At 48.9% G+C, this 18,500-nt stretch overlaps 1 protein-coding gene across 3 annotated transcripts in view; it reads right to left on the bottom strand.

Annotated features, from left to right (window-relative positions):
* Nucleotides 1-150: 150 nt before the first annotated feature.
* The window catches only part of srpk1b (SRSF protein kinase 1b), a 30,095-nt gene continuing 11,745 nt past the window's right edge, over nucleotides 151-18,500 (bottom strand). For all 3 annotated transcript variants that reach the window (XM_066703398.1, XM_066703396.1, XM_066703397.1), the window contains 14 exons: nucleotides 11,997-12,115; nucleotides 11,619-11,727; nucleotides 11,171-11,258; nucleotides 10,870-10,957; nucleotides 10,580-10,686; nucleotides 10,285-10,450; nucleotides 9,938-9,963; nucleotides 9,613-9,841; nucleotides 9,030-9,464; nucleotides 8,485-8,585; nucleotides 7,278-7,385; nucleotides 6,810-6,879; nucleotides 3,847-3,939; nucleotides 151-2,110 (listed from right to left, as the gene is read on the bottom strand). In XM_066703398.1, coding sequence (XP_066559495.1) covers nucleotides 1,926-2,110; nucleotides 3,847-3,939; nucleotides 6,810-6,879; nucleotides 7,278-7,385; nucleotides 8,485-8,585; nucleotides 9,030-9,464; nucleotides 9,613-9,841; nucleotides 9,938-9,963; nucleotides 10,285-10,450; nucleotides 10,580-10,686; nucleotides 10,870-10,957; nucleotides 11,171-11,258; nucleotides 11,619-11,727; nucleotides 11,997-12,115 — 1,924 coding nt within the window. In that variant the 3' untranslated portion in view covers nucleotides 151-1,925. The remainder of the gene's footprint in view (nucleotides 2,111-3,846; nucleotides 3,940-6,809; nucleotides 6,880-7,277; nucleotides 7,386-8,484; nucleotides 8,586-9,029; nucleotides 9,465-9,612; nucleotides 9,842-9,937; nucleotides 9,964-10,284; nucleotides 10,451-10,579; nucleotides 10,687-10,869; nucleotides 10,958-11,170; nucleotides 11,259-11,618; nucleotides 11,728-11,996; nucleotides 12,116-18,500) is intronic.

Below are 18,500 nucleotides of genomic sequence, written 5' to 3'. Positions count from 1 at the left end.
TCTACAAGCTTTCGCTTCATTGTGCTTCTGCAGTCGAGGCTGAACAATCGCCGAACCCCTCCCAGCAGGCCGAGCTGCATCTCTAGCTCTCCATCACATCATTTCATTTCTCCCCATCGGCAAATAAACAGAGGCTGCAAACTGTCGATGTCAGTTCATTTCAAAATTGTCTTTATTTGGGAACTAAGGAAAAGAATTTGAGTTCAGCAGTGGACAATCAAACGCACAGAGAAAGACAGAGCGCTGCTACAGACACGAGAAGTGCAACGGGCTCTCCGCCGGACGACCCCTCCACAGCGGCGCCGCCCCGGCCTGCTCCTCCATTCATCTCCCGTCTCGCTTTCTCATCTTTATTTTTAAAACCTACCCAACTATAAGGAGCATCGTCAGTATGAAAAAATCTTAAAAAGCAACTAGAGCTAAGTCTTGTGAAACGAGACACCTCCGCACGTCTGTTATTAAAACATACTGCTATCCAGCTAAAGATTTTAGCTAATAAACACCAATAATGTAGATTTTTTTTTTTGTTCGAGTTTAGATTTTTTTTTTTTTTTTTTTTTTTTTAAACTGTACATGGCTGTAATATACAGAACAAGGCCAACTCTTTGGTACGAGTATATATATATATATATTTATATATGTATATCTCTCAATCTTCTGTTTCAAATTCGCCTCCTTCGCTTCCACGTTTCTGGCCGGCGCCGGTCAGAGACGGACGCTTTCTTTCCATCGCTGTGGCGGGGGGGGAAGTTCAAAAGATTTTATACTCGCACCCAGGCAAGACAGAAAAACTAAAATATATACATACACATATATAATTAAAGATGAAATATCTTGACAGACTTTAATGTGATGCTTTAGTAGATGCCTATGTACTGCCAAATACAAAATAAAAATAAAATACACTGAACGCATGGACTCTCATGATCCCTCCTGGAGGTCTGGGAATCGGAATGCAGAAGAGCCCGGGGGTCAAGGGTCAGCATTCTGAAGGATCAAATATAGAACTCCCCAGGCTTCTGAAATTCCACGGACATCTTGCTTGCAGAGAGGCACAAAGTAGTAGGTATCCGAACATTAACAGTGTCTTAGGCGACTTGATTAGATCTGGCTCTACAATTCATTTTGAATAGAAAGAAAAAATAAAAAACATTTTATTCCTACTCCAGGAATTACTGCTGCCGATGTGAAGCGATCAGACCCAAAAGTAATTTGATTATCAAACTTCAGTACAGCTGCAAAAAAAAAGTAGAAAATAATTCGGGGAACCACGAAATACAAAATATACCTCTTGCCACACTCACAGATACGATTACTATTCTTAAATACCTCGAATAGCTCAGCAGCAATAATTACTGGGTTTTATTTAATGAAATGCAAATCTTGTCCTTGGGAGCAACTGATATGACAAGGGGATCAAGAGAAAGAGAGACCGATAGACAGAGAGAAAGTGGAAGGTTTCACCGGGGACTTGGAATAACTTGTGTCCCAGAGAACACGGACACCCCCCATCAAGAGGCGCAAAGCCCCCGGTCCGCGGCTACAGAAGAGACTTGAACAGGGAGAGGGAAAGGAAAGACGGACAGCTCAGATACTCAAGTAATATCCAGTAAGTAACAAAACAAACAGACACAAAACAAACAAACAGGAAATAAATATTGAATCTGCTAGATTGGACCGCTCTTCCTCGCGGGGGGGCGCCGCGATCGAGCTTCACACTGGAATGGCGTCGCCAGCTGGCCGAGTCGGCGGGTCGTTGGGTGGGAGCAGGTACGCAGTTTGTGTTTTTGCGAGCGAGCCGCGCAGGGTTGCCTGGTCTGAGGGAGGAGGAGGAGGAGGAAGGAGAGAGAGGAGAAGGAGGAGGAGGATAGGGTGGGCAGACTGGCAGGCGGATGGATGGTGGGTCGGCCGGCCGGGCGGGTCCACTAGGGGGCGGTCCAGGCATGGCGCAGACACTCGGCCGCCGTGGCCCTCTTCTCCGGGACGAGCTCCAGCATGGGCAGCAGGAAGTCGGCGAAGGTCTGGGCCTCGTCGCGCTGCCACTCGTACTTCTCCACCAGCACCTCCAGCAGCCCCCAGGGCTTCAGCTTGGTGATGTGCCTCAGGTCTCCTGCACGGCCAGACACACAGCGGTCACAGAGGCTGGGGGCTTCGGCTAGCGGTTATACAGTCACTCTAGCTACAAACAGTCACTGGCATTCGAAATGTTTTCACTACTCGAATATGCGATCGCTCGTGCCTTCCCTGCAAGCACTGCGCCGGCACGCCCTGGAGCGCAGCCGCAGACTGAGCGAGAGCCGAGGATTTCAGACACGGAATGGCATCTGGCATCGCAGTTTCACACAGTAATACAACAAGTCCCGTTTCGCTGCAGAACAAAAACAACTCGCCCTCGTTATTAATCTCCCGGGACGCCATGTCTTTTCAGAGAACAAAATAAGGGAGTGGGCGGCTACTTGCCGAAAAAGAGCAAGTGACAACACGACAAAGCAGTACAAATACCTCATAATATTCACACGTCGTAATCAAGACCAAAAACACCAATTAACCTGCGGATAATCCTAGAGTATTTAATGAAATGATGCTCTCTTGCTCAGAGCAGTGTCAGTAGTACCATATAAAACACAAAACACTGCAAGGAGGAGCTCCTCCCATTAACCTCAAAGTTCAAGAACACGGAACCCTGAAGAGCTCCGACTGAATTCCACCCGTGCTTCTAAAAGAGCGGGTCTGTTAGGGATGCGACAGAAACTCGCAGCCGTTGAATGCGGATTTTAAAGCAGAGTCTGTGCAGATACAGTGTACTTGAAATATTTAACATTTTAATTTTCAATTACAGGCTGTAAGTAAGTTAGAGTTGAAATAAACATCTGCTCAGTCTCAAAATGTAATGCAATGGAGCACTTATTTCACTTTAAAAACGAACAATTGAGTCAGACAGTCAGTTAAGTGTTCAGAGATACTAACATTCCTATTGAACAAGGTTTAAGTTCTTAACACGTATCGGTACCACTATTACTAGCCATTTTACTACCAAGTACAAAATTCAAACACGAGCCGTTGGGCAGTAGCTGCGGAGAAGATCATTAGACGCCACAGCAGCACAGAAAACACGTTCACTGCACAACAACGTCAACAACTGGGTTTTAAATCATCAAGTGACCACTCTGTACATCATTTCTTAAATGTTTTACAACTGCCAAAATATATACGCCAATAACATCCTCACAGACACGTAATACAACATTAACTGCATTGTTAACCATGGTATCTGAAATCGGAACACGTGTCAAGTCTGTACAGCAGGGGTCTCGAACTCCATTCCTGGAGGGCCGCGCGTACGATGCTGGTTTTCTTTCCAACCGAGTCCTCAATTACTTAATTTGTCTAATGAATTATTCTATTTGATATATTTAAACAATATATTGCAAAGTATTTTACAGTTGCTGGTCTAAAAGTGCATTTGATTCAAGGTACAGTATCTTATAAAATATCCTGGGCCCAGATAGGTGTTTAAATGTATGTAGCTAATTAAGCAATTAGATCAATTAAGTAATTGAAGACTTGGTTGGAACCAAAACCAGCATCATACAAACGGCCCTCCAGGGACTGAGTTTGAGACCCCTGCTGTACAGTACATGAATTCTTATATATTTTAAAAATTACAAAAAAAAGTATCTAGTAATATTAATATCGTCATTTCGCCGGGGTTCGGATTTGCTACCGAACGTGGATCCGAACTCCGTCACAGCCCTGGTGCCTGTCCTGACTGACGCTTCAGAGCAGAATGAGGATCGAAAAGAAAAAAAAAAAAAACAAGGAAAAAAACCCTTGAACATCCGTTACCTTTCTTGGTGAAAAACTCCTTGGAGTACTTGCCGGCTGTAATGAGCTTGCGAGGCACTTTCCCCAGCAATTCAATGATCAACGCAATGTGATCTGCATGTGAGACGCCCAGAGAGCGGGGAGGGAGGGTGCGTGGGAGAGAGGCGGGGAGGGGTTGGGGGGTGAGAGAAGGAGGGGAACAAGACAGACAACAGGTTCATCAACACAACAGATCCATGGAGTCCGACCCGCCCCGGCACGGCTCGGCAGCAGAGAGACCCCGGCAGCCGTCTGCGGACCACAGGGACCCTTCGTAGGTCTACCTGGGCTGGAGGGGCCGAATCAGTTCATAAAAATACCTCTACTATAAATCTCTCCCCTCCGGACAGATCGAGGTATTTATTTCAGTTTTGGCAGGCGCGTGGCAGGGTGCCAGACCGCGCTGGCCGGGTCGGTGTGCTGCTGTCTGCGGGCCGGGGCCGGGCACAGCGATGGGGCAGTACTGTACCTCTGCGGGTGAAGTATTCCTGTGAGTATTTCCCACACAAAGCAAGGTGTCGTGGGGCTTTGCCCATAAGCTCTATAATAAGGGCCAGGTGGTCTGGAGGAGGGGGGGGGATTGGAGGCCGAGAGAGAGGGAGGGAGAAGGAGAGAGAGAGAGAGAGAGAGAGAGAGAGAGAGAAGACAGGGCCAAAGCAACAAGATAAGCAAAGGAGGAAGACAATGTCTGTGATATGTCTAGCTGTACGGAGCGTCCAGCCCCCTCTCCGACTTCAGTGCCGTTGTGTGGATGTGCTGACGCAGAATCCCAAACCTTCAGATCAGACTATTTTAAATATCTTATGTATTGTTTTTAGATTATATAAATGTTAGAAGGTTCTCAGAAAGACTGCATTCAGAGCAGCCAAGAACAGGAAACGCATCACAGCAGCCTCGTGTACTCCACAGTGACAAAACGGGGACTGTTACACCATGCTCCTCACGCAGCAGAGAAATCACTCGCGACGGCGTGGAAAGAAAAGAATCTCGACTTTTAATAAGTGCATTTAGTATTATTTTGGATTTGTTTTTATATTATTTTAAACATCAGGTCAGTTCTCTTAGTTTTTACATTTCTCCTTCGACTGCGCAGGCACTCGGCAACACACGCATCTCTGCAGAACCTCGAAGCGAGGCATCCCGTTCGTCAGCAGGAGTTTAACAAAGGCAGAGACGCAAATAATTTGGGAACAGACTGATGTCGGGGGGGGTGCCAGACGCTGGGCACTTCAGGGGGGGAAATAAGTGAAGTTAGTGAAACAGATGCGATGGCGGTATCAGGATGTTAGTCAAGCAGAGCTCATCTACGGAGGTGTGGTTCAAACTGCTGGGCGAGGGCCGGGTCCCCAGTGCATTATGGGGGTTCTGTTATGGTTTACCCTACCGGGGCAGAAGGGGCACTAAGATGGCGATTGAACACAAAGCTATGGAGACTGATGACTAGGTGAGGATGCGACAGGAGATGCGGAGGCAAGTCAGACACCAGCAGACAGCTCCAGCGTTGCTAATCTGGGTCTCCACACAGTGGAACGAGCCCCACACATGGCCTGGTGCTACGGCATCCGTCGCTGTAATTCCCAGAGCGTGCAATTGGATTACAGACCTCCAGCCTGTGCCGATAAATGCATCTAATTATTTGAAATGGACCACTTGGGCCGGGTCCAGCGTCACAAGCTGTTTAAACACGGCAGTGTCCGACGGCACTGGGCCGAGGTGGGATACAGGCCGGGAGGAAGCCGTGCGTCTCATTTTTACCGCATTTAGCAAGCTGCAGGCTGGCAGGGGGGGATACAGCCGCGGCAAAATAAACAGCCGGTTTAAAGCAAGATCAGGAAATAAGGAGGATTATGATTTATCTGACATAAATACAGGGCGCAAATGCACACAAGCTGGGAATGCCCGCACTTACAGGGGGCTGAGGGGAAACGGCCACAGAAATAAACACCAACGGTCCCTCACTGTGGACCAAACTGCCCCCGCAATGCACACCAGAGCGTGTGGGACCACGGGGTGGTGGGGGGGTTGTTTGGGGTGCGAAATGTGTGGGTGTGGTGTTTAATGCGTGTGTGTATGGACCCATACCGGCAGCGCTGGAAAGCAGACAGAGGGAGCACGATGCCGGAGGGGGAGAGGTGAGGTTTCAGAGACACCCGTTTGATTGACTTCGGAAAAGACAAGCGGTGAGGTCAGAGCTGGGGAAATACACACAGGAAGGACGGGGCGTGTCGCGCGTCATGTGATCGCCACACGCCGCCAGGGCGGAGGAGCACGGCCACAGAGACACAGGCATCCGTGTCTTCATCAAATAATCATGGCTGAAATCAGCGAGGAAATTACGGTGGGTCACACGATCCCACAGATTAAAATTTAACCGGTTTTAAATATTCAGATAGAATGGGTAAGCTTTGAAAGCACTGTGTCTTGATATTACTGTCGCCAGCCTGTGTTTCTGTAATCTAGCACCACCTTCTGTGTTTCAAAATGCTACTCCAGGACACTGAAACTGCCCCAAAGGGAAGAGACCCCTATCAATTGGGGGAGAAAGTTTAAATGCCCTGCAGTAGCGTCAACACACACAACCTACAGTCAAAGAGACACCTGAGGAATGTACACAGTTCTGTTTCTTCCGTCAAGCCAAATGAAGCGCAGAATTAAATTCTGGGAGGCTTTTTGACTGTTGGCATATCAATATTTTACAGACACAGACACACTTTAGTCCTCCTTGGAGCTGCTGCAGTGCGAGGCCCATTCCCGGCCTCTCCGCTACTGATACAGTACAGGGAGAGGACGCCTCGGTTATATTTAGAGGATTCAGGGATTTTCCAGATTAGCAGGAGAAAAACATCCTTTCTAAACATCACTTACAGCAAAGAGGACTAAAGTCAAGTCTACTCACTCTGGAGATGGAGTGCGAGACGAGCAGGACTGCGGCACAAAGACCTTACCTTCATCTCTCGAGTAATCCTCCCCAGAATGAGGCTCAAACAAGTAATCCCCAGTCGCCAGTTCAAACGCCTGGGGAGACACAAAGAGCGACACATCCCTGAGTGCACGGCCTGTCGCTCAGACATCTTCACAGCCGGGTTCAGGAGAAAAAGCCCACCGTCTTTCTACTCAACAGGCCTCGCGGGACTGACAGTTTAATATTGTGTGGATTGTTCTCCTGCAAATGAACACTATTCTGGTCGTTCTGAAGGCGAGCATCTGCACAAGGGCTTCTGACATAGTACAGGACTTGGATCACATCACAACAAAACCACGAGGTATGGATTGTGAAGGATGAGGATTCAACATCTCCCATACGGGGGGGGTTATTGGTAACAGAACCCACAGCACCAACCCAAACAAGAAGCCGATCCCCCTCGGTTTAAAGCAGACTCTGAAGTCTTTCCACGCCCAGCCCATGCCCCTACCATGCATGCTGTACTCCAGATGTCGGCGGGCGTGCTGTACCCGGCCCCGATCAGCACCTCCAGCGACCGGTACTGTCTGGTCTGGATGTCTTCTGTGAAGTGCTTGTGCTGAGGTGGGAACAACACACAAGAAAACCTCTCAGCAGCGGCGGTGGTTGTGAGTCACTGTAACAGGGCATTTCAGGAAGAAAAAGAAAAAAGAAGGGAAAAGAAACTGCCAAAGGCAAGACTAGACTTTCAGCTCTCTGATGAAGCGAGGGTAAACATATTGTGGGATTCCAGAAGCATGAAGTAGTTAGAGTAAGTGGCAAAAACCAGGACGGTCTACTGTGAGCTAGTTTTTCCAAAAATAAACCACATAAGATAAAAGGATTCACACAACGAGGAGCCAATTCAAGATTTCTTCCACCTTTACTTTGTTACATGAAGGGCAGCTCCCACTCCAGCCACGTACCCAATCTCGGCTACCATCGCATCTCATTGCTCGGCCAAGGACCTGCCATCTCATTGTGCTGTGCGGTTCTATTCTATTCCTGTCCCCTCTCTGAAATGAGCCCATTTCCAAGCTTCCTTTTCGGTCTAGTCATGGAAAAAGTCAGGGCTGACCACACTAGACCTTCAATGACCTTTGAGACTTGAGTTTTAGACCAAACCACAGTACTGGACATGATCGTCAGAGTAGTAAATGACTTTCTAATCCTGGTTCTTCTTGACCTCTTAAATTAACTAACACAAAAACAAGACAATCCTCATTGGAACATTGAGGATCTTGACAAACGTTTCGAGTCCTGCTCGAGTCATCGCAGGAACTAGGACACTGGATCACAATCACCCCTGGACTGGCTTCCCATCGCATTTACAATCAAGTACAAAAAAAATTGAAATTATTTTGTTCGTGTTTTAAAGCACTTCATGCCACCGGTCCTCATCCTCTCAGTGAGCTTCTCAGTCCCCAACAGTCTCTCCATCTACTTTGGTCCAATGATCAAAGACCGCGTTCTGTCCCAAGGACTCGCCTTAAAACATGGGGTTTCGTACATTGTGCCCCTGCGGCCCCCAGCTCTGGAATGATCTCTCGAACTACCCCCCACTTTAAGTCTGGGCTAAAGACTCATTTTAACCGCTGGCTTTTGTTTACATTTTGTCGTGGTTCTGTCTGTGTGATTCTGATTACTGCTGCTTCAGAAATAGAGGAGGTTCTACTCACGACCCAGCAGGCGTTCCCCAGGTCTGCGATCTTCACTTTGATCTTGTCGGCGTTCAGCGGCTCTAAAGGGTTGATCAGCAGATTTCCAGCGGCCAGCTTAGCTGCAACATTTCAAACACAGAGTTCCAACTGAGCTCTTCGGAAAGACAACTAGCGTATCGGCACAGTCACACAGAATTTCACAAACACCCCGGTTAGTCTCCTCCGAGCCTCCTGGTTCGCAGTTCCCCAAAAAACCACCCCTTCAGCAGAAGCGTGCTTTATTCCCAACCAATGAAAGACTTTTCGGGATCGTGCCCAGATCTGGCCGAGCTCACGTGCCAGTTTCTAGATTAAATATCGGCCAATCACAACACGTGATTTGAGTCATTATTGCCGTGCCAATCAAGTTAACGCACGGGGAAACGAGGGGATGTGCGGCTCACGCAGACGCACATTTCCACCAGTGTTCGTGCATTTTAGTGTTAGTACCGACCGAGGCCGGTTACACATTTAGAAATACAAAGAAATGCAAAACAAAGGGATGAGAACCATCCCAAACTGACCCATGTCCCCCTCGAGGCCCGTCGGGATGTCGGAGCCGTCCTGCGCCCGCCCGATGCCGTCCTCGTCCTCCTTGGCGTCGAGCCCCTCGGACTGCAAGCTACAGGACATGGACTGAAGCATGCCACTAAGGAAGGGTCCATTACCGTCACTGCCCGTTGGCGAGTCGCCCTGCACTGTGCCGTTGCACGTCTGGTAGGCGGGGTTGAGCAGCAGGCCCTGGCTCGGCGGGTACAGGTCCTCCGGCACACAGTCGTTGGCGTTGTGGTGGTCATCGTCGTCTTTCCTGGTGGTTCTCCTCTCGTCCTCCTCTTCCTCGTCCTCGTCCTCTTCCTCCTCGGGGGAGGGACGCTCGCCGCCATTGTGCCCGTTACAGTTTGCCTCGCCGCGCGCCACCTCCTCCGCCGGCCCCTCCGGCTCCTGCTGCCCGCCGCCCTCTGCCAGGCCAAGAACACAACACAGGGACACGCTTTAAATCACCAGCAAGGGCAAGGTGCGCTTCAGAGAGCAACACGCACAGCATCCCCCCCGCGTTACGTTCACACCACTAACTGACCCCGGCGGCCTCCCCCCCGCGGGCCTCACCGGCACTCTGCTCGTCTGCCACGTCCTGCAGCGTGGCCGGCTGGAGCGGGACGCAGGGCGGGGCCACGGGGGTGTCCGGCTCCGGGCCATCGTCCTCCTCGTCCTCCTCGCCACCCTCAGGGCCGCGCTCCAGCTCCTCCAGCTCCAGGATGCGTCTCTCCAGCAGCTCCGCCTGCCTCTTCTGCTTCTTCTTCAGCTTCTTCTTCTTGTTCTTGGACATCTTCACCGTCTGAGAGAGCGATGGAGAGAGAGACGGGGACAGTGAGCCGGACACACTGGCGCTGGACTGACGTGACTCGAGAGACAGAAAACAGGACCTACTTACCGGCTTGGGTTGTGGCGCGGTGCTGACTGAGACAAACAGGGGAGAGAAGAGGAACAGAGAGTCAATAATCACATCGTGGGTTATCAATATCCGCCGCTCCAGCACCCCCTCACCAGCCGGGCCGACGCGCTACAGCTCATCTCAGAGCTGCAGACTCTCTCGTTCACGCCTCACACACAACCCTTTATTTTTACACTTTCTTACAGCACCCATCTATAAAAGAGGCGAAAGAAGCGGCGGAGAGTCGAAGAGTGCTAAAGGAGCAGCTGCGGGGACAGCACGAACGCGTGGAGAGCTTTTAAACACCAATGACCGAAGCGGGGGTCTGCGACAGTGTCGTGAGGTACCTGCAGAGCCGGAGGGGGGGGGTGCCCCGGCCTTCTGCCACTCGGTGGCCTCAGCGGCCAGGCGACGCACGTACGGCTCATTCACACACATCAGGATGTTCTCGGGCTTGATGTCTGTGTGGATGATCTTACACTTGGTGTGCAAGTAGTCCAGCCCCTGAAGGACCTGGAGAGAAGATAACAGAGCTCGGTTAAATAGAGGGGGGGGAGCAGACAGAAAACAGTCCTAACGGTGGCTTTTGTGGCCAAGTCATCAGGACCACCAAGCCTAAGTTGAGGCATTGCTTGAGGATACCTGTCGGATGATGCTCTTGACGCAGGGCAGCGGCAGCCCTTGGTAGTTGGACTTGATGATCCACTTGAGCAGATGGTGTCCCAGGACCTCGAATACCATGCACACGTCTCGGAGAAGAGCAAGTCAAGGACAGAACGCGAGACACCGCGGAGAGACTATTGCCCCGCTGGCTGGCACCCGACCCCACCGTCACCCCACACCACAAGACTATTCACATAACAGACTCCCAGCTATGGGTCGTTATTCCCAACGAGCCACTTTCCCGCTCTCGGATGGCCCAGGAAGGATACGAGTCCCGTTCACGCCAGAGATCTTGAAGTCGTCGAGCAGCTGGACGACCATCTCCCGGTTGGGGTCGTTGGGGTCCGTGTTTCTGACCTGCCACAAACAGACACAGAGCAGTGAGAAGATAATCCGATAACTGATCCTGTTGCTGACATTTTGTAAATCTATAAAATAAATGTCTCTTTGCACCCCGTTCTGTTCAGAAGACTCGTCACATCCTTTCAAGATGACAGGAGTCAGAGGTCAGAGTATTGGAACAGGAGAGAGAAAGACAGAGGCAGGAGAGAGAGAGACTCAGTGACTCACCGATCTCAGCAGCTTGATCTCGTCCAGCGCCGTCTCCGTGTAGTGCTCGGCGCTCTTCACCACCTTCATGGCCACGAAGCGCTTGCCCCTGCGACACAGACGCACCGCAATCAGAACGCAGCCCGGGGTCCCCGCCCCCGCCCAACCGCCCCCCGCCACCAGTCCAGCGTGGCGCCAGGCTCTCCAAATGCAGCCACACAATCCCCGCTTCTGTGGCTGACATTCCTGGCCACCATTGTTTCCCGCAGCCTTTATAAACAATTAAAAAATAACTGCTGCACATAGCATTCCTGAAACAATACCCAAACCCACCTAGTGCTAGACATGTGAAGCAGCTCTTCATTTCTGTCTCCCACTATGTTTAGAGTCACATACAATATCACTGGAATTGTGGAAAGAAATAAAACAGCAACACCTAATCCTCCGGTTTAAAATCGCAGATGCTTACTGGATGTCCCAGGCCAGCCACACGGTGGAGAAGTGGCCCCAGCCCAGCTTCCGAATGACGTGGTACCGGCCGTTGAACAGGTCCCCGATCTTAACATGATGATAGCCACCTAGACAGGAAGGGAGCGTGGGATTCGTCAGCTGGGGGGCGATTATTACAACAGAGCGGGGATGTTTAAACATCGATTGTACTGCTGTTTTAAGTGTGACTTTATTCTATCGACAGCAAATTAAATGAGACTGATGAATAAGAAAACATGAATGTCGCTGGGGATTAGGACCGACACTTAAACCCAGAACACACAAGCACGCAAAGCCTTTAATCACCCTCGGCAGGCAAGCCTAGCAGGGGGGCAGACGGATGGGCCGCGGCGCTCACCCTTGCAGTAGTCGTTGGGGTCTTCCTGCTCCTCGTCGTCAGAGCCCAGGATCTCCTCCTCTTGTTCTGGGAGCTGGGACTCGGGTGCCTGGGAGGAACCCCTGGGATGAGGCTCCGGCCTATGGAGAGAACATAGGCACGGTTACGAGATGGGACACGGGGAAAGCACAGAGACACCCGAGACGCTGTTCGGAGGGAGCCACAGTCCTGGAAACTGCATTGGGGGGTTTATATGGGATGCGATAGAAATAGAATAGAAAGTGTTTTTGAAGGCTGTGCTGCATTTAAATGTGTGCATGGTTTTGACTGTTTATTCTCATGACTGAAGATGACCGTATACTATGGCATAGATGCGCAATTTTAGTGAAAAGTTAATTAAATCGCTTTTCAAAATTCACAATAGGAATTAAAATAAAGAAAATAAAAAACAGTAAATGTCTGAAGATGTTGACTGGATATCAGCAAACAAAATGACGAGCAAGCTCAGATCCCAGCAAAACATCTAAAGAAAATGAGTGAGAAACGCATCTCTCAGACAATGCTGGATAAAACAAACTATACATGATATTCATACAACTATTTCAAATCCTACATTGTGTTTTGGCTGTGATTCGTATTGCAATATGTTTAACATACATATTTAATAAGTTACACCTTCAAGGGCATTTTTAAACCAATGCATCTGTGCTGTGCTGTCTCCAGTATAATAACCTGCCCTATGTGATCGGCAGTGTTGAGCACTGAGCAGGACTGAGAACCCGACGCATGTGAAATGCAAATATAAGCCAGACCAGCACTTAACACTATCTTATTTGCTCTAATAGAAAGTACACACGTTTCTATTTGTGTGTGAAATTGCTCATATACCTTGGGCTTTGTGCTTATGTACAGAACATGCATATTTTTATATTTTTCCTTTATTCTACCTTATTCTGATTTATTTTTACAATGTTTAATTTGAGGATGTTATTTAAGAAAATGTATGTTAAGTATATATCAGCAGATATATCGGTCAGGCTCTAATGGTGACTACATCTTACACCTGGTTTCAAAAGCCCAATTATTTAATTAGTGTGTTAATTTGAATGAAGACAACACCCTACCCATAACCTGGAATTACTCATTTTTAAATCACAGAGTGGATCATGCTTTCATGACAAATATTTTTGTACACATCTTTCCCAGCCAAGACACACAACACTATACGGACTGTTTGGGCACAGATGTCAGAGCTACTCTCGAAACAAACTAATTGAGGAAAAACTATTAAATCACTTCAGTAGGTGGCTAAAAATAGAACGAGGAAGAACATCCACCCTCTCTTTTTCTCCCCTTCTCTCTCCCCCCTGCTTGTGGAAGCAGTTCAGACTGGAAGTCATTAGGAGCCCCTGGAGACTAATCACACATAATCACACTTTGAAGTCTTGTCACCCATCCGGCGCTGCTGCGCTCTATATATATGGGTCAGAGAGGGATTTAGCGTGGAGATGGAGTGCAGAATTTCCGCCAGGGCACCCTACTTTGAAGAAAGGGAGAGAGCAAGAGAGGGATCGAGAGAGATAGAGAGGGAGGGAGAGATAAGGAAAATATGTAAAAATAAAGCAGGAAGTGGGTCAGCACCATGTCCTCCTTTGAGCATCTGTGCACGCCATGCAAAAGCTCCCCTACGTTTCTCACAGAGGCAGTGGAAATTCCCATGGCCCCCCGAGTGGACTAATCCCATCATTCCCGGCCCCCACAGGGCTGCTCACACAGACCGCAGCAGCAGCGGGGCAGACAGATGCCCCCAACCACACTGTCACCCTCATTTACATCCTGCAATTTACTAAGCCCATCCATCTTACAATGTTATTTAACTCGGCTAAGTGAGACTGCGATAAGGCACCAGAAATTACTCCAAAGTCTAACCAGGAAGTGCCAATGGCAACGCCCTCGTCAAGCTCATAACTTGCCCCCATGCCTGAGACGGACGCAAGCGCAGTTAGGTTCAATTCCAGCCCCTCCGTTAGACGCTTTCATTGTTCATGGCAATGGACCAAAGCAGTACTAGGCCACCCTGAACACACTAGCAGAGCCACTTAAAGCCACTCAGACCTCCTTCAACAGCTTTCACACCAGGGCGCTAGTGCAAACCTCCATGCAATAAACAAAGCTCAAGTCATTTATTTCTCTCTGATTTTGAAACCTTTACTGTAAACAGAAACTCTTGGAAGAGAGATAGCAATCCATTTCAATATGTAAACCATGCTGAAAGAAATATTTATGTATATTTAAATACACATATACAAAGAAAAACGTGAGACTAATAAACTGGCCACCAGCATCGGTCCGATTCAGCAGCGTTTGAACTCAAAATGACGTCGATACGTGCACTTATTCACTGGCTGCGGTATTCTTGTGGCAAAACGACCCCCCCCCAACCCGTGTCGGACTGGGAAGGGACTGTCGTCGTACTGCGAGTGATGGGGGACACAAACCCCTCGGAAGGAGTCGCATTTGAGAAGCCTGCTGCACTGTTCCCAGAGCCACAGACGCATGATTATAAATACACATTATAAATGCACCGAGAAGGGTCCCCTGTAAATGCAGCGAGATCCTCAGATTAATTCAACACAACTGTACGACATGAACAAGTGAGAACCATCTTTCGCAAGGCACTGGTGTGGCAGGTGTGGCACAAGTATTTTTGTGCAAGATTTAGATGCTGTTTTTTTGTTTTAGTTTCAGCCCTAAAAAAGCTGGCAATACAGAATGCTATCCAATTACATTAGCTGTCCACTTCAGCTCACCATCGATCGGGATTCGACTGATCGCAGCCCGGCACTTAACAAACAATAGACTCGGATGACCTTCCCAGAGCCGGATTGGTCGAGCTCCGGCATTGGCGACCGATCGCAGCAGCAGGAAACCTGGACACCCAGAGCGCACAGGATTTAAAAATGAACAGTCAACAGGTGAGCGGTCGGATCAGCACGATGGCCTCAGGGTGAGGAGAGAGACTGACGGGTAGAGAATGTACCGTCGAGATCCGTATCAGCTCGGCATTCGAGCCACCTTCACTGCGCTCATGAAACGCCATGCTAACTCTGATCAAAGGCTCTCTTAATGGCTTTAAACGAAGGCCAGAGAAGCTGAAAGGATTCATACTAGCTAATTTAATACAGGAGATCAAAGCCAAATCCAGGTAGAGAATAACATGCAGCAATGCCAAAACGCTTTTTGAGGCCAATTTTTTGTACTCTTCATCTGGCCAGGATTTCATTGTTCTGGCCAAAGCCAAGGGCACCAAAACCAACCAGAACACAGGAGAATAAGCAGACATCCTTCAAATGCTGATGCATCATCAACCACTGAGCAGACACTTATCCTGTGTGATTCCCAGGGACCAGGCAGTGAGGTATGTATTAACACTGGCAACAGAACTCACTTTCTGGCTCATCTGAAGGTGGGAAAATAAGGAAGTTGAAAAACTTGTCCAGGAACACAGTGAGTCACAGGCAGAGTGAGATCCCGGACCAGTAAGAAGGCCTTAACCACAGCCGAGCAATGGTCAAGAAAGCTTCAATTCCCAGTCAGCCGCCCGAAGCGGACGCTTTCTGCCCTGCCTATAAATCTACAATGCAAATGCAACCTCAATAGCACGGCGAAGCAGCAGCTCAGATCAGCTGATTGTCTGAGGTTTCCTGCCCACTATGTTTTCATATACTGGATACAATCTCAGAGAAGCTTCCTTCCTTTCACAACAGGATTTGTATCTTTATATTTTTTTAAAGAACAACGACAAAAAGTAAAACTGACAGGAAAAAAGGTGAAAAACTAAAAACAGGAAACCAGAGTGAAACTGAACCCTCAGAAATAGGTGCCTACACTGTAACTCTATTAAGGAAACACACAATGAATGAACTGTTAAATGGTTGCGGTAGGATCTTAGTTGGGAGCATATAGATCCTAAATGAATGCAGAAAGATGGGTAGTTAAGCCTCGTTTGAGTAGATTTGCATAGAGAGGCAGTTGGAGTTGATTTAAATACAGAATGTACACATTGAACCCAACAGCTATGCATTGGAGTCTTAGTCCGGTCCCCAGACTGCAGTTTGCAATGTTCTGTGTTTACCCAATTGATTGTGTGTTTGTCCTACATTACCCTCGCCGAACCCCTGCAGGAACGGCCACTGACTGGAGCAGAACCAACCCCCCACCCTCCACAACCTCTACAGATCACAGACTAGATGTGCAAAGCAAGACTTCAAGGAAAATCATCCCCCCACCCAAGTACAGAAACCTCTGCAAGACATTCCTATATTTACGCATTTATTTATGCATTTAATTACCCCCCCTCCCCGAGACAACTCAGTTTCTCTCTATTCATCTCAATTCTTCCTTTCTGGTTTCCCTCCTGCAATCCAGGATTAAGCAGCATTTTGCGATTCTTCTTCTAGTCGGTTTGGCACAAAAAAGCACAGAACAAACCACTACAAAGGATCGGTTTTATAATAAACGAGTGCTCTGCCAGTCCGCCTCCCCCACCTCCTCCTCCTCCTCCTCCTCCTCCTCCTACCCTCGTATAACTCGGATGCATAGAAGACTTTGCTGAAATGTCTCATTGAAAGGCAAATGCGAAGGTTTTCCATAGTTCTCTCTCTCTCGAATGCAGGTCTCTCACTTAGCAATGGGTACAAAGGTGAGGTCTAATCCAGGCACCTGTGTGTGATTGATTCTCTATATATGGGAGCAGACTGGCACGGTGATGCCAGCGTCTGCCATTCGCTCAGCTAAGAGACGACACAGAAAGCAGATTCAGCGTCAAGGGAGAGGGGAAAACGAGAGCCTCTCATTGGTCCTGTCATGGATCCTACTATTAAAATCAATTAATCAATCAAGACTCCCAATTACTGGCCAGCAAGGCCACTTCACAAACCACTCAATCAACTAACAGGAGTCATGTTCCTCCGTTTCTTGTTTACCCCCCCCCATTTGATTTATTTTCTACTCTTTTGGTCTAGCCCTCAGGGTCTCAACAAGAGCAACACAACACACTTCAGACAGACGCTGGTGTGTGTGTGTGTCACAGCCACCCCCATGGTTCAGAGAAGGCCTCTCTCAGCTGCGTAGCGCTGCACAATGCGCTCTCTGGAAGCTTCTCAGTCAATAATGTAATCAGGAGGCGTTCGCACTCCAGCAGGGTGTCAAACGCCCTCCAGAGCCGTGTGGCCGAGATACACAATCAGGCAGGTAAATTAAAATTCTTGATAGGAGGACAGATCATATCAACGTTACGTTGATTGTTCCCCTGCTCCTCCCAAACACCTGCCGCAAGTGCAAGTGCCGCCCCGTGCTTCTCCACCAGCTCTATTCATCAACACAAGGACTCCTTCCACTCCGACTGATTCCCCGAAATACAGCCAGCCCTCTCCCCCCTCCTCTCTAGAGATCCGGCCCAGTTTCGCAGCCTCGACCAAGAGCGGCCACCAGATCCCCCAGCCCGCTCGCAAACCCAGTTTCAAATCCCCGATCCGGCAAGACCGCGGTGCTCAGAAGAGTCACAGGCTTCTCTCTTCAATGTGGGGAGGGAGAACCGCATTCACAGACCGGCAGGAAAACCGACATTCTGCACAGCATGGAGACGACGACAACAAAGAAACACTAAACAAAACACACAAAAAACTGCTCTCAAACACACACACCATTCACTGAATACCCATTGTTTTAATTACACCCTCTGGGAATGCCTGTTCTGGCAGCCACTATGAACACACACTTAAATATGCGATTGTGTATCGATTCCAGGTCATGCGTACACATATATTCAAAGACACAATTAACGCAGTTGCTAAAAGCAGCAGGTTCCTTCACTTCAGCGCTCCTCGGTTTTCACAAGACAAGCCCCCCCGCCCAGCTCTCTCTCTGGCAGGTGGTATGAACGGGTGATGAGGCTCCCCCCATGGTGGAAACAACACTGTGACAAAACCACATCAGCCCCGTGACACAGCACCACCGGACGGGCCCGACCGCTCTGGCCACGGCTCCTGAAAAAGCCCCGGACTCACAACACCTCCACTAGCTAAAGATGGAAAGATCGACCAGAGAGAAAGAGAGATCAAAGAAAAAAGGCAAAAGGAGGAAGTCACACAGCAAACATTAGAATCCAGATTTCCACTTCAATCGTGGCCGTCCGCACACCTGCGGATCCGACGCTTCCTCTCTGCCCCTCCAGCTCCCCATTTCAAAATTGGTAGCCCGCCAATCAAAGCCTGATCTCCTCCAATATATGCATCTCCCCGATCTTAAACTGCATAAGAGAAGAATAATTACATTCAAGGGCCCTGAATCAACACCTTTCCACACAAGCACCCCCCACACACACACAGCAAAGCCCAACCACCACCTGCCTGCCTGCCTCCCTCAATAAACTACAACCGACGTTAATGATAGGAAAAATCAGAGCTCAAATGCTGATTTGGAGCTGTGATGCTGAACAGCAACAGGGGACTCGTATAGAAAACA

Source organism: Amia ocellicauda, chromosome 5, assembly GCF_036373705.1.
Source record: "Amia ocellicauda isolate fAmiCal2 chromosome 5, fAmiCal2.hap1, whole genome shotgun sequence".
Lineage (NCBI taxonomy): Eukaryota > Metazoa > Chordata > Actinopteri > Amiiformes > Amiidae > Amia > Amia ocellicauda.
This window is presented reverse-complemented; position numbering and strand designations above follow the sequence as displayed.